The sequence below is a fragment of the Macrobrachium nipponense genome, chromosome 28 (assembly GCF_015104395.2).
Source record: "Macrobrachium nipponense isolate FS-2020 chromosome 28, ASM1510439v2, whole genome shotgun sequence".
NCBI lineage: Eukaryota > Metazoa > Arthropoda > Malacostraca > Decapoda > Palaemonidae > Macrobrachium > Macrobrachium nipponense.
Window position 1 is genome coordinate 28,597,553 of NC_087217.1, and position 26,329 is coordinate 28,623,881.

At 42.6% G+C, this 26,329-nt stretch overlaps 2 protein-coding genes across 2 annotated transcripts in view; one reads left to right on the forward strand and one right to left on the reverse strand.

Moving 5' to 3' along the window:
* The window catches only part of LOC135201621 (galactokinase-like), a 63,513-nt gene that overhangs the window by 14,419 nt on the left and 22,765 nt on the right, over positions 1-26,329 (reverse strand). The gene's annotated exons all lie outside the window — the stretch shown is intronic.
* LOC135201620 (prefoldin subunit 5-like) lies at positions 939-26,312 on the forward strand. The gene is made up of 5 exons (XM_064230677.1): positions 939-1,140; positions 20,653-20,736; positions 21,741-21,866; positions 23,073-23,178; positions 23,915-26,312. Exons 1-5 carry the CDS (start codon positions 1,048-1,050, stop codon positions 24,016-24,018), a joined length of 513 nt encoding a protein of 170 aa, XP_064086747.1. The 5' UTR covers positions 939-1,047; the 3' UTR covers positions 24,019-26,312.

Below are 26,329 nucleotides of genomic sequence, written 5' to 3' on the forward strand. Positions count from 1 at the left end.
GTTCTACGTTTTAGGTTTTTTCAGTTTTTAGTTAAATTTATTTTGTTTAATCAAATATATGATTAGCAAAATAACTCCTATACAATTTTATAAAATAATAATTCAGTTATTTATGAAAACACTTAAAAAAATATTGCGAATGTGACATCTCTGCAATAATTCGAACGCATTGCACGTTGCAAGATTAGATCGAGTTTTACTTAATAAACCCAAGAATTGTCATTTACACTGAGAAAAAGATAAAAGAATGAAAATTTTGCAATTCTACGGAAAACTGGCTTATTCACAAGAACATTGAAAGCCAATTCGCTCAGTGCTACAGACAATGTATGTTTTCTGATTTACAGTGTACAGGAATTGTATGTATTAGGCATTTCCCAAACGCAAGCCACAGTAATGGCTAAATAGTTTTTTCTTTAAAGTTAATCCTCTATTACTGAAGGATATTTTTGAAAATGCATAATCTAAATTTTGTACTTATCTTTTCATAGATTTGTATAAAGGTGGTATATTTTCTCATGGTGTTTTTTTTTTTTTTTTTGTGCATTTGCTGTAGGATAAGTTTTCAGTATTGCGTAAAATCAAATTCAGTTTTGTTCGGTAAGAGCGCTTCTCTTCGGCATATTTTGAAATTTAACGCAAATTTGAAATTTCTAATAGTATTTGAGGTAATGATAACTTTCCTTTTCCATTTTGAGTGAGAAATTATGATGGATTTTTAGAGAAGAAAGGCCTGCATGCGGCATGACTAAGTCACTGTATAGGTTCTCAGTATTGCTTCAAATAAATTCGAGAACCGTTGAAATATTCCAGCAGACTTTAAATATATTTAATATTTATATTATTTTACTTTATATTTTAATTATATGTAACTTTATTTTCCGTTTTAAGTAAGAAATAATGATGGATTTTTGAGAAGCCACACCCGGGGGAGCTCCACTGCCAAAATAATCTGCTGGAGTTTGTTTGTGTCTGTCATCTCCATCCGCACCTGGTCGTCATATCCTTCCTTTTTTATTCGTTCCCTCGATAATAACCTCCGCCAGCATGGCCTCTGTGAAGGGCGCGGGTCCTCAGGTCATCGACATTTCGAACCTCAACCTGGAACAGCTGACGAGCCTCAAAAATCAGCTGGATCAGGTGAATTGGGTCCTCCCCTTCTGCCTCTTGTTTTAGGACTACGATGCCCATGTGCCCAGTTGTACCTTATTTTACTTTGCCCTCTAGGGGCGTAGCCCCCTTGACCTTAGGTCAGGCGTCTCTGTAGCTTAAATCGGGCTTTAATTGTATTTTTGTGACTTGTATACCTAAGGTACGTTTGGCATAGGGTGGTGGCTAAGGCGTGAGTGGGCGGCCTGGCAATGGTATGGTAGCGTAGCGTAGCCTGCCATACCGTAATCAGAGGTTTGACAAAGGCCAGCTTAGGTCAGGTGACTGTGTACAAAATGGTCATATTTAGGAGGAGTTTGGAGAGCAAGGCTAATAAAGATTTAGAGCAGAATGCAGAGTTTAGGGTCTCGACTTATTTTAGGGGAAGGGGAGACATTGCCCCAACCAAGTTAAGCCACAGTGTTGTTGGTTAGGTTAGGTTAAAGTAAGTCTGGCTGAATGCAGTTAGGGGTCACAGCTTAGGGGAGCCGGGTTCCAAGGGAGGGCGAATCCCACCGGCCACGTCTAGGCATGACATCCAAAGTTAGCTTAGGTTAAAGTAAGTCTGATAGACCATATTCCCTTAGAAATGCCTACTACAGTATCCCTGACCCCTCACTCTACATTCACTTCCAGATCTTGCATCGCCCTAGGCTACCATTTTTATGGATTGGATAGGTCAAACACGTTTCGCCAGGGATAGGGTAAACAACCTCATGGACTGGCTCAATTCACCGACGGTCATGGCTGGACACCCTCCGAAAAAGTACTTATAACGCGTCCTGACACCGGAGATGGGCATCAGTCGCGACTTGTCGTTGGTGAGAGACGGAGCTAAAGACCTCTACGCTCCTTTTGGAGTAAGTATTTTCTCCAAAGTTAGAAATTAAGGCCAAATTTAAAGCATTAGCTAAACAGAGGGTAGTGAAAAAGGTGACCAACACGGTGCAAATCTCACCAAAACGCTTTAGAAATTTTTACTTGCGCTTAAATATCGTAGAAGTATGATGCCATCTATGCTGGGGCACTTTCATCACAACAATCAGAACACGCTCCCTGGCCACGACTTTTTTAAGTAAACTGTTTTGGTAGAAGAAGACGACGAAGCGTGCACTAGATAATTATTTAAATAATACGTTTTGATTGAGAAAAATACAAATTTATACAATAGCTAGCTTGTAAAAAATACTTGATTACAAAAAACTTGATTGACAACTAAGCAGCATACCTACTAAGGGTGTCAGACAGTGCAAGCACGTTTTTTGGCAATATTTCTGTAACGAACACTCGTATCGGAACGAGATTTTGCTATAGTGTATTACACCCAGTGCTGTAATTTATAAGGGTATCGTGAATCACTAATCGTAAAGAATAACGACACTTGTCCTTCTACCAAGAGACAAAAACTCCATTATCCAGTAATGGATACAAACACGCATAAAAAGCTCCACCTACCCTCTCCCCCCACCCCCACTGCCACCCCTGTCCTTCTTCCTTCCTTCACCTTCCTTTCTCTCTCTCTCTCTCTCTCTCTCTCTCTCTCTCTCTCTCTCTCTCTCTCTCTTGCCAATTGGTTTGTTCACCCTCCAAAACTGGGTATAAGACTTACACAAAACGTGGAAATTGGTGAAATTAGGCTATGTATTAGAAGGATATATACATAAATATTAAAGCAATTTTATCATTATTTAATTACTATGACAACTAGAATTCATGGAAACAGTTTATAATAATGCTTCGGCATATGTGTGAAGCTCCACTAATGTGGCAACGATGATTTTGCCATTCTTAGCATGCAAACATCAAAGGTTACATTTATTTCTGGCATACAGTTATTAAAAAAAAAATCAAAATACTAATATAGACTTAAATCGATGAAAAGTGCTAGCCAAAAAAAAAAAAAAAAACATTATAATTCACTTATCCGTAGTCTGCTCCGCTATGGTTTTCGGCAGCCAGATGTACGACAAAGTTAGAAACATTAGATTATATCTACTTTAGAAATATTTGTAATTTTTTGGGGTAATTTGGTTGCAAAAAAGGGATAATATACATGAATTAAATAAACATTTTGAAATAGCAAAGTAAAGTTGAACTAAATAATGAGCAAAGTAAACAATTAAGGGAATAAAACTTTGCAGTGTCGTCGTCTGCTGCTCGTAACTGTGTTTGTGGAGTGAGCCCTTAGGAACCAGGAACAGCAACATGGTTCAAGTGCAATGTGGAGTGAATTAAGACCAAAATGTGTATAATAACAATCAAATAAGCACTGTGGAGTTTCAGTTGTGATGGCAGTAAGGATAAAACCTCCGAGTTTCAGTTGTGATGGCAGTAAGGATAAAACCACTGATTACAAGGTAAAAATGAATTCAGTTCAAACCATGACCCCGGGAATAACAAGTTTCATACTTTCACTAATATAGGCAACAAAATGTTGTTTTATTGTGCTGATTACAACTGCAATCTTGATTAAGATCAATAAACGTTACATATATACGCTAGCATTGTTCAAATGAGTGCTGGGAAGGCTGGGAAAGATGGTGTCCATCCGTGACTAGACCCGTCCAGCCACATGATCGCCACCATATTGGATTTCAAAACTGCCTTGAAAACATATTTTACGAAGAGCATCACATGCTTATTTTACTTTGTATGGGGCTTTCATATATCACATTTTGTTGACGAAACTTCAATTTTTTGAATGGTATGCTTAGAGTTGTAATTGTATTCTTGTTTCACCAATTAAATATCGAGTGAATAAGACCCGGCCAGCATGTTGATGGTGGATCGTCCGTGATTGTTTACCCTAACTGAATAGCGACATAGTAGCCACCTTTCTCAGAACGGGGCCATTTCCCAAATAGCGCATGAATTAGGGTAAACAACCACGGACGATCCATCATCATCGCGCTGGCCAGGCCTTATTCACTCATTTAATTGGTGAAACAAGAATACAATCACAACTTTAAGCGTGCCATTCAAAAGATTGAAGTTTCGTCAACATAATGTGATATATGAAAGCCCCATACGAACTAAAATAAGCATATGAGCTCTTCGTAAAATATGTTTTCAAGGCAGTTATGAAATCCAATATGGCAGCAATCGTGTGGCTGGTCGGTCTAACCACAGACAGTCCACCGTCTTTCCCTGCCTTCCCAGCACTCATTTGAACAATGTTAGCGTATATATGTAACGTTTATTGTTCCTACTCAAGATTGCAGTTGTAATCAGCACAATAAAACAATATTTTGTTGCCTATAGTACGTATTAGTGAAAGTATGAAACTTTTTATTCCCGGGTCATGCTTTGAACTGAATTCATTTTTACCTTGTAATCGGTGGTTTTATCCTTACTGCCATCACAACTGAAACTCAACAGTGCTTATTTTATTGTAATTTTACACATTTTAGTCTTAATTCACTCCACATTGCACTTGAACCACGTTGCTGTTCCTGGTTCCGAAGCACTCACTCCGCAAACACAGTTACGAGCAGCAGACGACTACATTTTGAGGTGCAAAGCTTTATTCACTTAATTGTTTACTTTACTCACCATTTAGTTTAACTTTACTTCAAAGTGTTTATTTAATTCATGCCTATTATCCCTTTTTTCCAACTAAATTAACCCCCTAAAAATTACAGATATTTCTGAAGTACGAGCAGACGATGGCAAAAAGACTCGCCATTGCCAATCTAGTGGAGCTTCACACATACGCCGATGCAGTTACAAACTGTTTCCATGAATTCTAGTTGTCATAGTAATGCAGAAATGATTAAATTGCTGTAATATGTATATGTACTGTATGTAAATAGATATGCTAATTTCACTTATTTCCTAGGTTTTGTGTAAGTCTTATACCCAGTTTGGAGGGTAAATACATACCAATTGAAAACACTGATAAGCAATTAAAGAGCACAAAACGCCGTAAGGAATGCTGTAGTCCCCTTGAATAAGTACGAATAAGTGCTGGTTAGAGGTCGGGCTTACAATTGTTGTGATGAAAGTGCCCCAGAGTCTATAGGTGCAAGTGGTGTGCAGATTTAGCACAGGAAATGGGAAGGTTTTTACACAAGCGACTCCGCAAACATCGAGATGGCGTCAATCTTCGAAATATTTAGAGTTGTAAGTAAAAACTTCGAAAGCGTTTTGGGGTTGTGGGCACTGCGTTGGCCACCCTTTTCATTACCCTCTGTTTAAATCTTAAAATATGGCCTTAATTTCTAACTTTAGAGAAAATACATACTTCAAAAGGAGAGTAGAGGTCTTGAGCTCCTGTTACCACCACCAACTACTCATGACTGATGACCATCTCCCGTGTCAGGACGTGTTAAAGTACTTTTTCAGAGGGTGGCCAAAACCTCGGTAGTCGGTGAGTTGGCCAGTCCACTCGGTTTTTTACCCTATGTCCCGAAAAAGTGCTTGAATTATGCCATTATTGCGTAATTTAGGAGAAAACACTCCGAGAGGAGTGTAGAGGTCTCAATGTGCTGCCTGAATAGGCCACAACTCTTGACTGATGCCCAGGGCAACAAATTCAAATACTTTTTCTGGAAGGTGGCTGATTCTGGGATTGGTGGTTGCCATGTCGCTGCTCTTGTCATTTACCCTAGGCTACGACCTAACCTGACTTAGGCAGGGTAGCACAAAGGTGATGATGAAATGGTCTTCTGTGGCACTGAATTTGTCACATGTTGAACCACTGTCACAAACATTTACATCACATGGTTCCATTTTTGGGCTGATAGGGGAAAAAAACAGCTGAATCTGGATCAGAGTGCAGATATATGCAGGCAAAAGAATTATCATTTTAATCCACTGGATTTATAAAAACAATAGGCCTTTGGTGTGATGAGAGGTAACTGGACTTACAATTGGCTGAATGCCAAATTCCTGCAACCTGGTAATCAGTCATTCTGGCTTATGCAGTATGGTTGTCTTGAGAACTACAGGAGAGGGGTGCTGCATCCATGAAAAACCAAGAAATGCAGGCCTATGAGCTGTAGAAAACAAAAAATTCTGGCTAAGGATAATTGACCAGATATTTTTGGAGGTTTAAGGCATGCCAAACTTTTATGTCACACAGTGTATTTGCATTATCAGACATACCCACTTGCACGTCTTCATTAGCGCCTCAGTGGCGTGGTTGGTTTGGTGTTTGCTTCTCACCTCTGTGGTTGCGGGTTCGATTCTCGGCCATTCCGTTGATGAGTGATAAGATGTGTATTTCTGGTGATAGAAGTTCACTCTCGATGTGGTTCGGAAGTCACGTAAAGCTGTTGGTCCCGTTGCTGAATAACCATTGGTTCCATGCAACGTAAAAATACCATACAAACAAACAATGAAACATTTGTATGCATCAATGATCAGTCTTCCCATTTCTTTAACTCTTTTGCTAATTTTGGTGGACAGTACTAAGCTACAGAAGTAAAAATCCAGTTTATGATAAAGGTTGCATAGGGGTAGATTCATAACTGGTTGCAAGCATTGAATACTTTACAGATTAAGGCAAGGTTTGTGACTTCTCTGACATGCTGTGTTTCAGTACTTTTAGGACTGGTTAAGCTAGGGTACTTTATAACCAGGGTAAGGAATGTTGTCTTGGATGGATTTGATTGTTTCCAAATTACTACTGAAATAACATTTTGTTCATGCCACTTACCTGACAGATATATATATAGCTGTATTTTCTGAAGTCCGACAGAATTTCAAAACTCATGGCACACGCAGTGGGCGGCCAGGTGGTAGTACCCATTCCCGCCGCTGGGAGGCGGATATCAGGAACCATTCCCATTTTCTATTCATATTTTTTTTCTGTCGCCGGTCGGTAAACTACTGTTTACAGACCTCCGCCTAGGATTTTTTGGATTTGACTCGCATTTAAGTATCTGATTGACTTTTGGTATTGATTTTGGATTGTTGGATTGGCATACGCGATAGTGGACCGTTTTTTGACTTTGGATTGGCTTTTCTGTAAACGTGATGTCTGGATCAAGTGCAGTGAGTTTCAGAGTGTGTGTGAGGAGTGATTGTAAGGTGAGGCTACCGAAATCATCGGTAGACCCCCACACAGTATGTATGAGTAGTAGGGGGCATGTTTGTTTGGTGGATGATCGGTGCAATGAATGTGATGGATTGACCGATGATGATTGGAGGGTGTATGATTCCTATCGGCGTAAATTGGAACGCGATAGGATCAGGAGGTCTTCCTCCAGGAGTGGTTCTACCAAAGGTAAGGGTGCTAATATTTCTCCTGCTATAACACCTGTAGATTTTGCATCTCCTAAACCTGTGAAAGCCTTGGAAACTGGCTCAGTGCAAGTGCGTGATCGTGCCCCTAGTGTTGTGGAGGGGGCGTCAGATCAGCCCCATAATGCCTCTAGGCCTAGACCGCTATCGGACTCCCAGGAATCAGGGAGGGGATATGTCGAAAGCCGCAAGAGGGTTACGGGGGCTCCCCACCAATCTGGCGTCCCTTCGGCAGGCCTTGTTGCAAAGTCCCAGGCTGTCAAGGAGCGCGCACAGGCGCGTATCCTTAAGGACTGCTTTTCGTCCTCCGAAGCGTCCTCCCAGCGCAAGGGGTGGAGCACTCGAAGAGACTCTCGTCCGCTGAAAAGGACGTTTCGTGTTCAGGACGCTTCACGTCCCGTATCGCCACTTTCTTCGGACGCTTATGACGCTTTTCCGCCTCAGAAGAGAGGTAAAATCTCATCCGACGAGGATGCTGGGTTGCGCGCACAGGTGCGTATCCCTAGAGAAAGCAGGTTAAGCAATTTACCTGTTTGGAGAAAGGAAGGAGGGGTCCCTCGCCCCTCGTCTTCTCGCAGGATCAGCCCTGCTCCCTCTGTTCGTTCCTCTCCAAAACGAAGACATTCTTTTGTCCCTTCAGGACCAGTTATCAACGCTTATGGCTCAGAGGACTCGCCCAGCAGCAGTCGAGCCTAAGCGGAGGAAGGACCTTAGGCTGCCCGTCAAGAGGACAAAGCAGTCTCCTTCTCCCTCTCCTCGCTCGTCTCTTTCGCCGATTGCGTCTCCTTCGGCGATTCGCCGATCTCGTTCGCCCGCTAAGAAGACGGGTCGTCAGGACGCTTTCGTTCCCTCTCAACGTCATGGGCAGGCTGCTTGCCGTGATTCTTGAGAGGACGCTTTTGAGTGCGCTCAGGACGCTTTTGAGGACGCTCGGCAGGACGCTTTTCAGGACGCTTCGGAGGACTCCGAGCAAGAAGACGACGTGCACCAGGATGCTGGGTTGCGCGCACAGGCGCGTATTCCTGAGAAAAAGTCTACCTTTTCGTTGAAGAAATGTAAGGACGCTTCTCTTGGAAGTAAGGCTGCCTCGGTCGTCGCTAAGGACGCTCATCGCCGTCAGGACGCTCTGCCTCCTTCGAGCGGTAAACGCCACAAAGAAGACAGCCTAGATAAGGCTTCTACTTTTAAACATCGGGGGTCTTTGATTAAGGCAAGACCCGATAGACGTACGCCCTCTCCGGAGAGGCGGTCTCCTCTTCCGATTAGGGAAGAAGGAGAATTGAGTAGTCCTGCTGACTGTTGAAGAGGAACCTTCTGCTGCCTCTTCAATCTCGGACTATAAAGTTCTTGTGCGGCTGTTGCGCTCGTCCTTCGGGGACAAGTTCCAGCCTGCAGCTCCCAAGTCTCCTCCTTCGCAGTTTTCATCCTCGAAGACATGTAAGACCCCGGAGTTTGTTGAAATGAAGACTTCGCTCTCCACTAAGCGGGCCTTCAAGAAACTCCAAGACTGGATGGAACGAAGGAAGGATCAAGGCAAGACAACTTTCGCCCTTCCTCCCGCTAGACTCAGCGGTAAAGGAGGTATGTGGTATGAAACCAAAGGAGACGTGGGTGTGAGAATCCCTTCTTCAGCTCAAGGGGATTTCTCCAGCTTGGTGGATTCTCAGAGGAGGTCCCTTTTATCCACTGCCAAAGTGACCTGGACCCCTACGGAGACAGACCATCATTTGAAGGGGCTGCTGCGGACTCTTGAAGTTTTCAACTTCCTGGACTGGTGCTTGGGAGTTCTAGATCTGCAATCTAGAAGCCCAGAGTCTCTCAGTCTGGGGGAGCTGTCCAGCGTGCTATCATGCATGGACAAGGCCGTCAGGGATGGTTTCAGATGGACTTTGTCTCTTCATTTTGGGACTGCCTTCCTGAAGAAGAGAGCTTTGCTGTGTAACTTCACGGCTAGATCGGTTACTCCAACTCAGAAAGCGGACCTGCTCTTTTCTCCTCTTACGAGCCATCTCTTCCCCCAGACTTTGGTTAAGGACCTGGCAAGCAGTTTGCAAGAAAAAGCAACGCAGGACCTCTTAGCCCAGTCCTCGAGATGTCCGGCAGTTCCTTCCACTTCTTCGTCTTTTGTGCGACCGCCGAAGAAGGTTAAGCCCTTTCGTGGGGCTCCTCCCTCGAGAGCAGCTCCTCGAGGGAGAGGGCTTGCAAGAAGAAGAGCTTCCTTCAAACCCAAGCCATCCAAGTGAGACGCATGTCCTTCAGACACCAGTCGGAGCCAGACTGAAGTCCTTTGCGGGAGCATGGAGAGAGAGAGACAGGGACCCTTGGTCCCTCAAGATCGTGGAGCAAGGGTACAAGATCCCCTTTTTAGATCTTCCTCTTTCTACGACTTCCAGAGACCTTTCTCCATCTTATCAGGGAGAAAAGAAACTAAGTGTTGTTCGATCTTTTACAACAGATGATCGAAAAAAGAGCGGTGGAGCAAGTCGCGGAACCTGGGGTCTCCAGGCTTTTACAACAGGATTTTCCTAGTACCAAAGCAGTCGTCGGGTTGGCGTCCAGTCCTAGATGTAAGCAGGCTCAATCTTTTTGTGGAAAAGACCAAATTCACGATGGAGACGCCTCATTCTGTTCTGGGAGCCTTGAGACCGGGCGACTGGATGGTGTCCTTAGACCTGCAGGACGCGTACTTTCACATCCCGATCCACCCTCTTTCAGGAAAGTACCTAAGATTAGTCTTGGGCAAAAAAGTGTGGCAGTTCAGAGCTCTTTGTTTTGGACTGACCACGGCTCCAATGGTGTTCACCGTAGTCATGAAGAATGTGGCGAGGTGGCTACACTCTTCAAGGATACGAGTTTCCCTTTACCTCGACAACTGGCTTATCAGAGCGCCGTCGAGAGAAAAGTGTCTGAAGGACTTGCAGTTCACGTTAGCCCTAGCGAAGTCCCTGGGACTTCTTGTCAACCTCGAAAAGTCGCATCTGACCCCGACACAGTCCATCGTGTATCTGGGGATTCAGATGGATTCCGTGGCTTTTCAAGCGTTTCCGTCCCAGGAACGTCAGCGGCTAGGATTAGAGAAGATCTCAGCCTTCTTGGGGAAAGAAACTTGCTCGGCGAGGGAATGGATGAGTCTGCTGGGCACCATTTCCTCGCTAGAAAGGTTTGTTTCCTTGGGAAGACTGCACCTCAGGCCTCTCCAGTTTTTCCTTGCGGACGAATGGAAGGCCAAGGACGATCTCAATGCGATCTTGAGAATCTCACAATCAATAAAGAGCCATCTAAGATGGTGGTTCGATCCATGGAAGCTACAGGAGGGCTTGTCCCTAAGTCTTCTGAGCCCCGACCTAGTGTTGTTCTCAGATGCTTCCATCGCGGGCTGGGGAGCAACACTAGGAAAGGAGGAAGTGTCAGGCTCCTGGAGAGGGGAACAGGCAGCCTGGCACATAAATGTCAAAGAGCTAGCAGCGATCTTTCTGTCTCTGCAGTTCTTCGAAGGGAGTTTGACGAACAAAATCTTTCAAGTAAACTCCGACAATACCACAGCACTCGCTTATTTAAAGAATCAGGGAGGAACACACTCCAGGATTTTGTTTCACCTGGCGAAGGAGATTCTGCTGTGGGCGAAAAGAAGAAAGGTTACGATCCTGACGAGGTTCATTGCAGGAGTGCAAAACGTCAGGGCGGACCTTCTCAGTCGTCGGGAACAAATCCTACCGACGGAATGGACCTTACACAAAGACGTGTGTCGAGACCTTTGGAAGTTGTGGGGACGTCCTCTGGTAGACTTATTCGCGACGTCGAGGACCAAGAGGCTTCCTCTGTATTGCTCCCCGGTCCTAGATCCAGAAGCAATCGCTGTGGACGTGTTGCTATGGAGTTGGACGGGCCTAGGCCTGTATGCCTTCCCGCCATTAAAGATCATGGGGGAAGTCATGAGGAAGTTTGCGGCTTCAGAAGGGACGAGGTTGACCCTGATCGCCCCGATGTGGCCAGCGAGAGAATGGTTCACAGAGGTCATGTCTTTCCTTGTAGACTTTCCAAGGACGTTGCCCTGGAGGAAAGATCTACTCAAACAGCCTCACTTCGAAAGGTATCACCAAAACCTCTCCGCTCTGGGTCTGACTGCGTTCAGACTATCGAAAAGTTGGCCAGAGCGAGAGGTTTTTCGAAAGCAGCTGCGAGAGCAATCGCAAATGCAAGACGTGCATCTACAAGAGCTGTATACCAATCGAAGTGGGCATCCTTCAGGGCATGGTGTAAAAAGGAGGGAGTTTCCTCTTCCATGACCTCTGTGAACCAGATAGCCGATTTTCTGCTCTTTCTTCAGGAACTGTGCAGAAATTAGCAGTCCAGACCATTAAGGGATATAAGAGCATGTTGTCAGCGGTTTTTAGGCACAGAGGCCTGGACCTTTCGGACAACAAAGATATCCATGATCTCTTAAAATCTTTTGAGACTTCGAAGATTTCCCAAACGAGACCGCCTTCATGGAACCTTGACGTAGTTCGTAGGTTCTTAATGTCAAGTCCTTTTGAACCTCTTCAAGCAGCGTCTCTTCGGAACTTGACAAGGAAGGCTCTTTTCCTAACTTCTCTGGCGACGGCGAAGAGAGTTAGTGAAATACAAGCTTTTAGTCATCTAGTGGGATTCAAAGGAGACAACGCTGTCTGCTCTTTGAGCCCAACTTTCTTGGCAAAGAATGAAAATCCTTCTAACCCTTGGCCGAAAAGCTTCGAGATCAAGGGTATGTCAAGTCTGGTGGGCCAAGAACCAGAGAGAGCCCTGTGCCCTGTCAGGGCTCTCAAGTTCTATGTGCATAGAACAAAAGAGGTAAGAGGTCCCTCAGGTAATCTCTGGTGCTCTGTGAAGAGACCAGAATTACCTTTATCTAAGAATGCTGTTGCTTTCTTTTTGAGGGACGTCATTAAAGAGGCTCATTCATCTTGCCAGAAGACTGATTTGAGCCTCTTACGAGTGAAAGCTCACGAAGTTAGAGCTGTCGCTACCTCTCTTGCCTTCCAAAAGAACATGTCAATCAAGGACATTCTTGATGGCACCTTTTGGAGGAGCAACTGTGTCTTCGCCTCACATTACCTAAGGGATGTGAGAACGATTTATGACGACTGTAATTCTCTTGGGCCATACGTTTCTGCAGACACAGTCTTAGGGGCTGGAGGTAGCTCTTTCCCTATCCCTTAGTTAGGTTTAAGTTAGTTTTTATTGTTGTGCTTTTAGGTTGTGGTGAGTCTTGTGTGAAGATCTCCCATCCCTTAGTTTAGTGTTCAAGGGGTCTTTGGATAGTTGGTCAGGTGGTGGTCAGTTGCTTCGTTGCCCTTATATGTATGGCTCGATGGTCTTGTCACGTTGAGGTCTCGTCCCCGTTGACAGATCATCCAGAGCGCACCAGCACTACAGGTCTCCACCTGGCTGGCAACTCTGATTAAGCAAAAGCAGGCTTAAGTGACAGTAATCACAGAGTCTACTTTGCTAACAGGTGAGGAACCAAGATGTACATCATCTACTTAATTTAAGTTTCCTACAAATCCTATTCTGTCTCTTCCCACCATCCGAAGGTGGGATTCAGCTATATATATATCTGTCAGGTAAGTGGCATGAACAAAATGTTATTGTTATAATACAATTAAGTTTGTTCATACTTACCTGGCAGATATATATAATTAAAGTGCCCACCCTCCTCCCCTCAGGAGACGGCATTAATAAAATATGAATAGAAAATGGGAATGGTTCCTGATATCCGCCTCCCAGCGGCGGGAATGGGTACTACCACCTGGCCGCCCACTGCGTGTGCCGCGAGTTTTGAAATTCTGTCGGACTTCAGAAAATACAGCTATATATATATCTGCCAGGTAAGTATGAACAAACTTTAATTGTATTATAACAATAACATATTTTTGAAGGGTTTTGATATTTAATTAATTTTTTCACTATATAGTATATTTCAAATAATATTGATCCATAAGCATTGTTTCTCACTGATGTGCTGTAATGAAAATATTTTTTTGACCAGTACAAAATTCATATTTGTATATATCAGGTACTGCTTTTTTTTTTTTTTTTTTACATCAAACTAAAGTAGTTTGACATTCTGGTGTTTGGCAAGCACAACCAGTGGAAATATGATATTGTTATGATACAATAAAGTTTGTTCATACTTACCTGGCAGATATATATATAGCTGTATTCTCCGAAGTCCGACAGAATTTCAAAACTCCCGGGAAACGCAGTGGTCGGCCAGGTGGTTAGTACCCATTCCCGCCGCTGGGAGGCGGGTGTCAGGAACCATTCCCATTTTCTATTCAGATTTTTAATGTCATTGTCCCCGAGGGGAGGCTGGGCGGGTACTTGATTATATATATCTGCCAGGTAAGTATGAACAAACTTTATTGTATCATAACAATATCATTTTGTTCATGACACTTACCTGTCAGATATATATATAGCTGATTCCCACCATTGGAGGTGGGGAGGGACAGAATAAAAGGATTTTGGGAAACATTTCACATGCAGATGATAGACATCTTGGTTCCTTACCTGTTAGCGTAGCTGACTTCGTGATTACTGTCACCCAAGTCTGCTTTTGCTTTACTAGAGTCTCCAGCAAGGACGTGACCTGTATAGCTGGTGAGATCTAGATGATCTGACAACGGGGGCGTGACCACAATGTGTCTAGACCATATTGACCATACTTTAAGGGCAGCGAAGCAAAGAAAAAACCACCACCTGACCTAGCCTAGCAAAGTTAGTCCCCAAAACTTTTAAGGCTAAAATAAAGGGAAGTCCGCCTCTAGCGGTCGACCCTACAGCCAAAAAACCAACAACCATAAAATAAAAGCACACCTATCCATTTTCTAAAGGATAGGATTCGTGCCACTTCCCGTAACCCAAAACTGAATAACTGATATGTATGGTCCAAGCGAAAAGCAGTTCTCATATGTCACTTTCACATCCCTGAGGTAGTGTGAAGCGACAACACAGAGTTGCTTCGCCAAAATGTGGTGCTCACAATATCGCTGAGCGCCATATTCTTCTGAAATGCCATCGAAGTTGCGACAGCTCTAACTTCATGAGCATTGACTTTCAGAATTTTCAGATCACTATCTGGGCAGGACGAATGGGCCTCCCTGATGGTGCTTCTCAAGAAGAACGCTAAGGCATTCTTAGACATAGGTAAATCAGGTCTTTTCACAGAACACCAAAGATTGTCTGATTGACCTCTAATTTGTTTTGTTCTATCCAGATAGAATTTTAGAGCTCTGACAGGACACAGGACTCTTTCTGGCTCTCGACCAACAATCCCTGTTAATCCCTTGATATCAAAGTTTTAGGCCAGGGATTGGAAGGATTTTCGTTTATAGCTAAAAAGGAAGGACTCAAGGAACAGACGCATTGTGTGTCCCCTAAATCCAACATTTTTGCTAACTGCTTGAACCTCACTCACCCTCTTCGCAGTGGCTAGGGTGGTTAGAAAGAGGGCCTTCTTCGTTAAATCTTTCAGCGAAGCCTCGTGCAAAGGTTCAAAGGGACTTGCCATTAAAGATTTTAGAACTATGTCCAAATTCCACGAAGGTGTTTTAACCTGTGGAACCTTTGATGTTTCGAAGGATCTCAGAAGATCGTGAAGATCCCTATCATTCGTCAAATCTAGGCCTCTATGACGGAAGACTGTTGACAGCATACTCTTATATCCTCTAATTGTTGATACTGCCAACTTGTCTACATTCCTAAGATGTAACAGGAAATCGGCGATTTGGCTCACAGAGGTCTTGGAGGAGGAAATGCCCTCTTTCCTACACCATACCATCTTCTAAAAACAGCCCACTTAGACTGGTAGACAGATTGAGAGGAAGCTCTTCTCACGGTGGCGATAGCTTTTGCCACCTCTCCTGAAAACCCTCTCGCTCTTGCCAGTTTCTTGATAGTCTGAATGCAGTCAGACTCAGAGCGAACGGGTTTTGGTGATATCTCTCGAAGTGGGGCTGTTTGAGAAGATCGGGTCTTACTGGTAGGATTCTTGGGAAGTCCACTAGTAGGGACATGACCTCTGTGAACCACTCGCTTGCTGGCCAGAATGGTGCGACCAGTGTCATCCTTGTTCCTTCCGACGCAGCTAACTTCCTTGTTACTTCTCCCAGAAGTTTGAACGGGGGAAAGGCGTATACATCCATCCCCATCCAGTCCCAAAGCATTGCGTCTACTGCTACTGCTTCCGGGTCGATGATCGGTGAACAGTAAAGAGGCAGTCTCTTCGTTTTCGAAGTCGCGAAGAGGTCCACTATTGGTCGTCCCCATAGTCTCCATAACTGTTGGCAGACTTCTATGTGCAGAGTCCATTCTGTTGAAATTAATTGATTTCGACGGCTTAAAATGTCTGCTCTGACATTCTGGACCCCTGAAACAAATCTTGTCAGGAGAGTTATGTTCCTCTCCTCTGACCATAACAGGATTTCTCTCGCTATCTTGTAGAGAGAACGAGTGTGTGTCCCCCCCTGTTTCTTGATATAAGAAAGGGCCGTGGTGCTGTCCGCGTTGATCTGGACAACCCGGCCTATGACTCGTTCTTGAAAGGCTAGAAGTGCTAAGCGAATTGCCTCTAACTCCTTGAGGTTGATGTGCCAAGGCTTCTGTTCTTTTCTCCAGAGGCCTGACACTTCTCCTTTCCCAGAGTTGCTCCCAGCTGTCATAGACGCGTCGTAAATAACACAAGGTCGGGGCTCTGAAGACAGAGGGACACTCCTTTCGACATCTTGGTGGGATCGAGCCACCACTCTAGGCGTTTCTTGACCAACGGGGATATTCTCAAATTCTCCTCTAAGTTTTGTCTGTCCTGCCAATTTTCTGTTAGAAAAAACTGTAGGGGCTTGAGATGTAGTCTCCCTAGAGAAACAAACTTATCCAGCGAAGAAATGGTCCCCAGCAGACTCATCCATTCCTTCGCCGAGCATGTTTCCTTCTCCAGGAAGGCTGACACTTTTTCTAAGCCTTTCCGCTGACGTTCTAGCGACGGAAAAGCCCGAAAAGCCACTGAATCCATCTGAATCCCCAGATACACGATGGACTGTGTTGGGGTCAGATGGGACTTCTCGTAATTGATCAGGAGGCCTAAAGATTTCGCCAACAGTAACGTAGTCTGAAGGTCCTCCAGACACCTTGCTCTCGACGACGACCGTATGAGCCAGTCGTCCAGGTAAAGGGAGACTCGTATCTTCGAGAGGTGAAGCCACTTTGCCACATTCCGCATGAGAAAAGTGAAAATCATGGGAGCTGTGCTCAGTCCAAAGCATAGAGCTCTGAACTGGAAGACCTGTCCTCTTAAAATGAACCTGAGAAACCTCCTGGACTGGGGATGGATGGGGACATGGAAGTAAGCGTCTTGGAGATCTAATGACACCATCCAATCCCCTGGTCTCAAGGCCCCTAGGACTGATTGTGATGTTTCCATTTTGAAGCTTTCTTTCTTCACAAAAAGGTTCAGACTGCTGACATCTAGGACAGGCCTCCATCCCCCAGACTGCTTCGGAACCAGGAATAACCTGTTGTAGAAGCCTGGGGAATCTGTCAAGAGCACTCGTTCTACGGCTCTTTTCTCGATCATTTGATCTAATAAATCGAGTAGAATCTGTTGCTTCTGCGGCTGATAAGCTGGTGACAGGTCTATAGGCTTCATGCTCAACGGAGGCATGGAGAGAAAGGGAATTTTGTATCCCTTCTCTATAATCTTGAGGGACCAGGTGTCCGTCCCCCTTGCTCTCCAAGCCTCTGCGAAGAGAGAAAGTCTCCCTCCCACCGGTGCCTGAAGGGCAAGGTTGTCACTTCTTTCCTCTTTGCTTTGCGGGGGTTCTGCCTCTAGCAAAGCCCCTTCCTCGTGTAGCAGCTCTTGATGGTGCTTTGCCACGAAAGGGCTTAAAATTCTTCTTTGGTACCTGAGCTACTCGAGAAGATGATTGTGTCGCAGGAAGTCTAGATGATTGAGACAGCAAATCCTGTGTCGCTTTCTCTTTCAGGTTCACAGATAAATCCTTTACCATATTTTCAGGAAAAAGATGGGAAGAAAAGGGGGCGAATAATAACTCCGCTTTCTGCGCAGGGGAAACTGCTTTAGCCGTAAAACTGCAGAAAAGCGCTCGTTTCTTTAATATTCCCGTAGTAAAGTGGGCAGCTAACTCATCCGAGCCATCCCTTACTGCTTTGTCCATGCATGACAGGACGCTCGATAACTCTTCTAATGACAATGATTCTGGACTCTTAGCTTGCAAACCTAAAGCCCCCAAGCACCAATCTAGGAAGTTGAATACTTCCAACGTCCTGTACAGTCCTTTTAGATGGTGATCTATTTCCGGCATAGTCCATGAAACCTTAGCCGAGGACAGGTAAGATCTTCTTGGTGCTTCGACCAGGTTTGAGAAGTCACCTTGCGCAGACGACGGAAGTCTCAACCCTGTTTCTTCTCCGGTCTCATACCATATACCGGCTCTCCCGTTTAGCTTAGCTGGAGGAAGCGCAAAGGACGTCTTTCCTTTCGTCTTCCTTGATTCCATCCAATCATTCATCCTCTTCAACGCTCTTTTAGTAGAAAGCGAAGCAGCCATCCTAACAAAACCCGGAGCTTTTCTCGTCTTGGATGAGGATAGTTGCGATGGCGGCGAGAGAGGAACTGGTGCTTGGAATTTTTCCGAAAATAATTCCTTCAGTAAGCGCGTTAACGTGCTATAATCCGTAGACGCTTCTGAAGGCTCTTCCTCTTCTGCAGGATGCGTATCGTTAGAAGACTCTCCTTGATCTTGACGGTCTGAAGTTTCTTTAGCTAAACAAGAAGCGGTTCTCCTTTGAGGCTCTGTTCGTAAGGGGGAGTTTCTATCCGCTGAAGGAATAGACGAGACAATGCGCGAATGATCCACCGTTGTCTTTGAAAACTTCAGACTCTCTTGTAAAGCCTTGTCTTTCGAAGTCATTAAAGGCAAAGGTTCTTCAAAAGCCTCTTTGCGGGATTCCTGTCGATCTTCTCTCAGTTGAGTACGTTTCTCTTTCCGAGAATCCCGAATAGTCGGGTGTCTATCGTCATCGCGAGCGCCCTTGCTAAGGGAGCGAGACTTAGGACTCACAGGAAGTCGTGCCAATGAAAGCTTCCGATCCCGCTGGACTCTAATGTCTATAAGACGCTTATCCATCAAAGAAGCGCTCCTCAAAGGCGTCCCTGAAGCGGGACGTGCTCTAATGGACGTCGAGCCTCTTTCAAACTTCGCTTAGGACGCTTAACCTGTATCGGGGCGTCCTCTCGAGCGTCCTGGTGAGTCTTACGATCTCTCTTAACGCGTTGCGAGTTCTCATATACTAAAGCACGAGCCTTTCGTCGATATTCGTACAGTATTTCCCTTTCTTGAGGAGTAAGATCAGACACATAATCTAAACGTTGCTCTCTTTGAATCCTAGAGCCTTCTGGAACGTCCTGATACTTTTGGCGTTGGTAGGCTCTCTCATGATAGAAGCGTCGAGTTGATGCAGAAGTCCGTCGAACGTCGACACGAGGCTTCTCTTGCTCGTTCTCAACCTCCTGACAAAAGCGAGGGCCGCTTGTGCGACATCTAACGCTTCTGTCCCCATCGCCACTTCTGGACACTCTCTCTCCGGAAACACTTGCGTGTTCTCGGTTGAGTCTGAAGGATCCCGAAGACGACGACGCAGGAGAGGCTAAAGAGCGAGGCGAAGCCGACAAAGGTTGTTTCGATCTTTTAACAGGAAGCCAAAGATCCTTTCTACGCCGCTGAGGCTCCTCTTCTCCCCTTGCGAAGAAAGCCGACAATCGTTGACGCAATTGCCTACGAGTATCATTAGACGGTGAAGTTCCACGTTCAGGAGAAGGACTCATTATATGCGAAGAAGGGCGAATTGGAGCCCTCTTCTTCCTTTGAACTCTAAGACGCTGATAGTTCTCAAAAGCGTCCTCATCAGAAGACGTCCTGCCTCTCTTCTTAGGCGTCAATTCTTCGAAGTGTTCGGGTGATGATGAAAGAACAGGACGAGAAGTAGGACGTGAAGCGTCCACTTCCTTAAAACCTCTCCTAAGAGGACGAGAAAGACGCTGGCCGCCTGTGCGACACCTAGTGTCAAACTCGTACTCCTCGTGAGAGGCCCTCTGAGAGCTCCATCCCCGGTCAGGAGAGGACGAAAAGCACTCCTTCAATATCCGTGCTCGATCACACGCTGCGGCAGCCTGGGAAGCGTCCACAGGATCTGCTGAAGGGACGCCAGACCGGTGGGAATTTCCCGTAGCCCTCCTTCGGTTTTCAACATGTCCATTCCCTGAGTCCTGGGAGTCCGACAGAGGTCTATTCCTAGAGGCACTATGGGACCGATCTGACGCCCCCTCCACTACACTAGGGGCACTAATGTTTCCACTACACTTCACTGTGGTCTTCAAAGCACTCACTTTCGATTCTAGTGCACGAATCGACTCCATGATGGAAGAAAGGGCAATACCTTCCGAAGCAATAACTTCATTGCCCGAAGGCAAATACACAGGGTTAGATGTAACAACCTCTACAGGAAGGTTAGAATGCGAATTACTATCCTTACTCTTAACAGAAGCACTTCTGGAGGAAGATCTTCTGATTCTATCCCTTTCAAGCTTACGAACATACGAATCATAAGTCTTCCATTCATTTTCGGTCAACCTTTCACACTCTTTACACCTATCATTCATCAAACAAATATGATCTCTACATTTCGTGCATACTGTATGAGGATCCACCGAAGCTTTCGGTAGCCTCACCTTACACTCTAGCACAGTACACACTCTAAAACTAGTTGCAGAAGATCCAGACATATTAGAGAAATCCAAAACCAAAATCAAAGACAAACCACAATCGCGTATGCCAATCCACCGAGCAAGTTTCAAAAAACCAAGAGACAATCAAATACTCAAGTGAACAAAGAGTTTTCCAAAATCCTAGGCGGAGGTCTGTAAACAGTTGTTTACCGACCGGCGACAGAGAAAAATCTGAATAGAAAATGGGAATGGTTCCTGACACCCGCCTCCCAGCGGCGGGAATGGGTACTAACCACCTGGCCGACCACTGCGTTTGCCGGGAGTTTTGAAATTCTGTCGGACTTCGGAGAATACAGCTATATATATATCTGACAGGTAAGTGTCATGAACAAAATCTAGATTCAGATGTCCAGATGTCTGCATAGATCTTATAATAATTGACATTCTTACTGATTCACAATATTTTCTTACAGGAACTCCAGTTTTTCAATGATTCCCTACAACAGCTAAAAATTGCACAGTTGAAGTTTAATGAATCGGGTGAATGTGTTAACAAGGTATGTCCAAACTCTCGTATGCCATATTTACAGTTACTCTTTGTAGAGGTGTATCTAATGTATATTTTTCTGTAATTAATGATTGCCGAATACTATAGTTGAAACAAGCAACATATTGGGAAACATCTCGCAGAAAATTTAGGTTAGTTGGACATTCAAGAGAAGAGAGGGACTACTTTTCGCTGCAAAAAAGGCCAATGACAGTGAAGAAATTCAGGCTGGAGATATTGGAGTTTGCTAGGTTCCATGCATCTGTTACCCACATTAAGAGGTTATTGGACAATTACCCGACTTCAGTGCCTAAGAGGGGCCAAAGAGCTATTCTTCCCACTTTTTCTTGATATGGTGTCAGTTTTTGTTAATCCTCCCAAAATGAAATACACATTCCATAAACATTATTAAGAACTGGACCAGGGAAACTTACTCTTAACAGGTAAGGAAGTACAGTGCTTTACTTCAGGATACAGGGTGTCCCTTAACTATTGTAATACTATATATGTAAGTTGAAAACATTCCCACATAACACATCATTCATATAACAAATGCTGCCTTAGTATTCAACTGAACTTTTCTAAAGAGAAATTTACATTTTAGAAAGATTGTAATTGGTTTGTAGATATGTATGAGTACTGTAAACATATTATGTCCAGCTCATTAAAGTAAAGATTGTCATGTGATTGAACTAGTGAAAATTGATAATTATCTTAAATCTTTATTTTTCCTGAATTCTTCGCACATAATTTTTATACCACAAAAATTTACTTGAAATAATCAATTTGGAGACTAGAAAATGTACGGTTTTGGATGTAGATTTTGTAAGGAACATTGCTGTAAGCATTTTTGGATATATATGTTAGAGTGATTAAATAATTGACTACATTTTCAAACATCTAACTCACCTGGTAGTTATATATATAGCTATACATCCCTGACATATAGCTATATATATAACTACCAGGTGAGTATGTTTAAAAATTTATTTTATCATGAAAATAACATTTCAGATAACGCCAGAAACCAAAGGAAAAGAAATCCTTGTCCCGCTTACCAGCTGCATGTATGTTCCTGGTACCATATCAGACGCTGAAAAATTGCTTATTGACATCGGTACTGGTTATTACATAGAAAGGGTGAGTTCTTGTGATACTTGTACTGTATAATACTAACAACAGGATCCCCGTAGGGGGCTAGTGCCGTTGGTGTATAGGCGTTACTTAAGGATCTCTGGAGCATGCCTTCAGCCTCTAGCTGCAACCCCTTTCATTCATTTTACTGGATACTGCCATTTGTATTGTCTTTCTTCCATCTTAATTTACACCACCCTATCCTAACAAAATGTCCATATTGCAACTGCGAGGTTTTCCTCCTGTTACACCTTTAAACCTTTTTACTGTCATTTTCCATCTCAGCGCTGAGTAACCTCATAGGTCCCAGCACTTAGCCTTTGGCTTAAATTCTTAGTTTTATTTATTCCAAAAACTGGATCAGATGAAATTTCTTTATATATTTTTTCATATGCAGATGCAGCCTATTCTTTAAGAACGCCTTTGATGGTATGCGAGGCAGTGGTTGTATTATAGCTTTTAATTAGTGGTGACTGGTTTTCTTGTTATCAGCATGGTTAAGAGTACACAGTGAATTTCCATTTAAATTCTTCTCTGACTTTGTGCTGGTTTTTATGTTCATCAGTTGCTAGTGTACTCATAAGAGCCAGGAAAAACTTATTTTTATTTGTAAGAATACAGTAGATGCAATGTGTGGAGATTTTATTCTTTCAGGAGTATACCATGTAAAACCAAAGGATGTATCATAAAATGTAAATGCATTGCCCTAATATTTGGATTTGAGAATTTGTTGCTTTTATAGGAGTATATATTTCAGAAATGAGGGGAAAAGTGTAACTTTGAACAACAACTGCTTTCAAAATCATACCTTGATTGAAGGTTTTTAAAGGATGATATCTTTGTCATACAATTTGTTACATGTGACTGGTTTCTTAAGGTAAATGGGTGGGAGTAGTAAGTCCAGTTTTGGCATTTTAATATTGTAACACCTGAATCAGGCAATTACATTGTTGTAGTTTACTACTTACATTTTTATGTTGTGGTGCCAGTTTAGCTGGTACACTGAATTAGGACATGGAGAGATTCTTCATAGTTAAAATTGCAGTCTTGGTAGTTGACCAAATTAGATAGTTTTTCAAATATAGTTTGCAAACTCTTACTGTAGGGTCTGTAATGGATACTGTATTTCAGTGTTAAATATACAGCAGAGTAGTTCGTCATTGCTATTGTCATTAATTTGAGACTTCACTTAATGCATTGATATTTTTTCAGGATGTCGAAGGTGCGAAAGACTACTTTACCAGGAAAGTCAAATTTGTCACTGAGCAGATGGAAAAGATCCAAAAAATTGCAAGCGAGAAGAGCAAAGTAAGAGAAGGTAAGAGTTGAACAGGGAAATTTTATTGATAACATTTCTCTCTATCTGTCTCTCAGGAAGGTTATTTTTAAACCCAGTGTCATCATGTTAACACTTTTAGAATGTTTGGTGTGCCGCTGCTGTGGAAAAGGCATTACTATAAACTGAAGCCCTGTAGTGGGGTAGTGCCATCAGTGCACTTCATGTGGTGCACTGTAGGCATTATTTAAGGGTCTTTGTAGCATCCCTTCAGACCCTAGCTTAGACTTTTGCCTGAAATCTGTATTCTATACTATTCTATTATAAACTGAAGCAAAAGCCAAGCAGTTTTGTATATTGTTTCAATGTTTCCTTTGTGACCTCAACACTGTGTATGGTAATGGCATTAGGCTTTCCTAAAGGTATATTTAAGTTACTCTAATTCCAAAAGACTGGAAATTGACTGATTGTTTTAAATAGTAGACATATGGAGGCTTTTCAGAAAATGGAAGTACAATTTACTGCTCTTGAGTACCATGGTATAAGCCTAGAATTATTAACAAAATGTTTGGTATGATCCATAGTAAAGGGGTTCAGGTTATTTCTTACTATGCACATTTTCAAGATCAGAATTACAGTCAAAGGACCATTGCAGGTACAAGTTCTTGGCTAGGTTGTATTAGTTTTCGCAATTAAAGTACTAATATTATTTTAGCTACATTCCGTCACTGACCATGACCAATAAGAAAACTTCTATGACATTTCTTTTCTCTTCCAGTGGTGATGGATATCATGGAAGTTAAACTTGACCATCAGTTGGCAAGCATAAAGCAACAGCAGGCGGCCGCTGCAGCCACAAAAGCTCAGGAAACCAAGGCTTAAACTTAAGAGAACATTTGCTCGTTACTAAACTTTGTGCCCTTTGTGAAGGAATTGAAATAGTATCTGTTCCTTACATTACCAGACTGCTTATTCCCTTTGTTAAGGAATGTTCTCTTATTTTTCTGGAATGCAATATCTCCATTTCAATCTCTTGAAGCTGCCAACTCAAGGAAGGGCTGACTGACTTTGGGTTCTGGAGAGAGTAACAGTGGTTAATACTGATGGACAAAATATGAAAAATAGACTATGGTAATTTTACTGTGCAAGTCGACTATTATCCAAATTTGAGTGTTCATTTTCTCCAGATTAACTTGAGTGAAATGTGAGCATGTTATGAGACCTTATGTTTTCCATAACTGTAAGCTGTGTGATATTGCAGCTAAAAGGAGTCGGTCTGCCTTTTTTTTTATATATATATATAACTTGTGAGCATTGAGACAAAATGAGACAGTGTTTAATATTACTGTAGGATTTGCATAATCACAGCTTCCAGAGGTTGGTCTGACTTGTTATTTTTTGTGAGATGATGATGGTAACTGCATAGTGTTCCTCGGTGGCTATTTGCTCCTCACAAAGAGCCACTTAGCAGATGCTGGACAATGCATACCTAGTTTTTGGAGGTGAGAGGCATTGGCAGTGTAAACACTATTAATTTTCAATTAGCACTTTTCACAAAGGAGGAAACACTTCATACTGTGAAATGAGTCCAGCTGAATAGTGTGATTAATCTTTCAATTTACAGATTTCTTTGCTTGCTTCTTTCTCAACTTGTACATTTATTAGAAAGTTGAAAAATTTACCCACTAATTTTTCCTGACACTTAAAAAAAATGTTATTTATTGTTTGTTCATAATAAATTACTTTGCTCATGATGAAATTTCATGTCATAGTGTGGAATTAGCAACAAATTCCAATTATTTCATGGACAGAGGTATTCTTAAAGTCACATGATAAAATTCCAATTTGCAGACACCCTTATATCCAAATTTTTTAATGTGAATTTGAATGTACAGTCAACACAGATTTTGAATCTATTTAGATGCCTTGGTAAATTTTGTTTTGTTGCCCCTCTGAAATTTCATTTCAAAATGATGCTGCAGCGTATAGTTGCATTCAAACACAAAAGTTGCAATATCTGTAAGATTTCCATCAATGATTCCTTCACTGATTAACTTCACAAGCATTCTGGTACTACCACAGTGATTGAATGTTATTTCACAAAAGTGTCTTTAACTTTATGAGCTGATATTAGGATATGAAATTCAAATATTTGTATTTAACAATATGAGTTGATATTAGGATATCAGATTAAGATATTTGTATTTAACGTTACACAAGCACTGTAATATAATATTTAGCTTCTTATACTTTTTCAAATACCACAGGTGATTCAGGATTTAGGATTATACTCACTATGGAAATTGTTCGTAACTTTCTGAGTTGGCACTAGGATTTAAGAATCTGATCTTATTGCTGTTAACTATGATTTAGCATATGTGATAAAGCAACAGGTGTTTCTGCTCGTGGTTCTCGGGTAACTGTAACGGTTTTTGCTATTAATAGTTTTAAATCCTGTCTACATAAAGAAACATGGTTGATATACAGTTTGCATCGTTTTGTTGATGTTCAGATAGAACTACATCTGTCATTAAACTACATTTAATGAGTGTGGTGTTCAAAATAATGCAGTGCCCAAATTGGATAACATAAAACAAGAGGGTAATAAAAAAAAAGGCCGGAATTTTAAAGTTAAATGGGAAATGTTTGTCTAAAAAATGGCAAAGTGACCACCTATAAAAAAAACATAACTAAACTTTAACTTTCTTGATTAAAAGTTTCCACATTATGTAGCAGAGTATGTAGTTTGTAGTTTAGATGGAAGATATTAATTCCTTCTGATAATTAGGTGCCAATTGTTCAGCGTAATATGTTATGTCAGTAGCTTAAAATACTTGATAATGGTCTGGATTTCAGTTATCAACTCCAGCTGAAATATGTAGCAGTATTACTGTTCCTTAAGTAACAAAGCTGGTCAGTATCACTGGAAAATAGCACAAATTAGGTTCTTTGGTTAACAGTATAGGTAGACATTGCCGAAAGGATATCTTAGTAATACTGAAACTGATGTATTGTATTTTAGTCATGATTATCAAGGTAACAGGAAATAGTACTCAAAGACAAATATGACAAAAATTCGTAACAGTTACTTGATTTCATTTGCATACCACTCGTTGTGAAGTAATTAATATAAATTTTATTTCAAATAAAAATGTTTGAATAAAAAATTAAATACTTGATTAGTTTGTCTTAC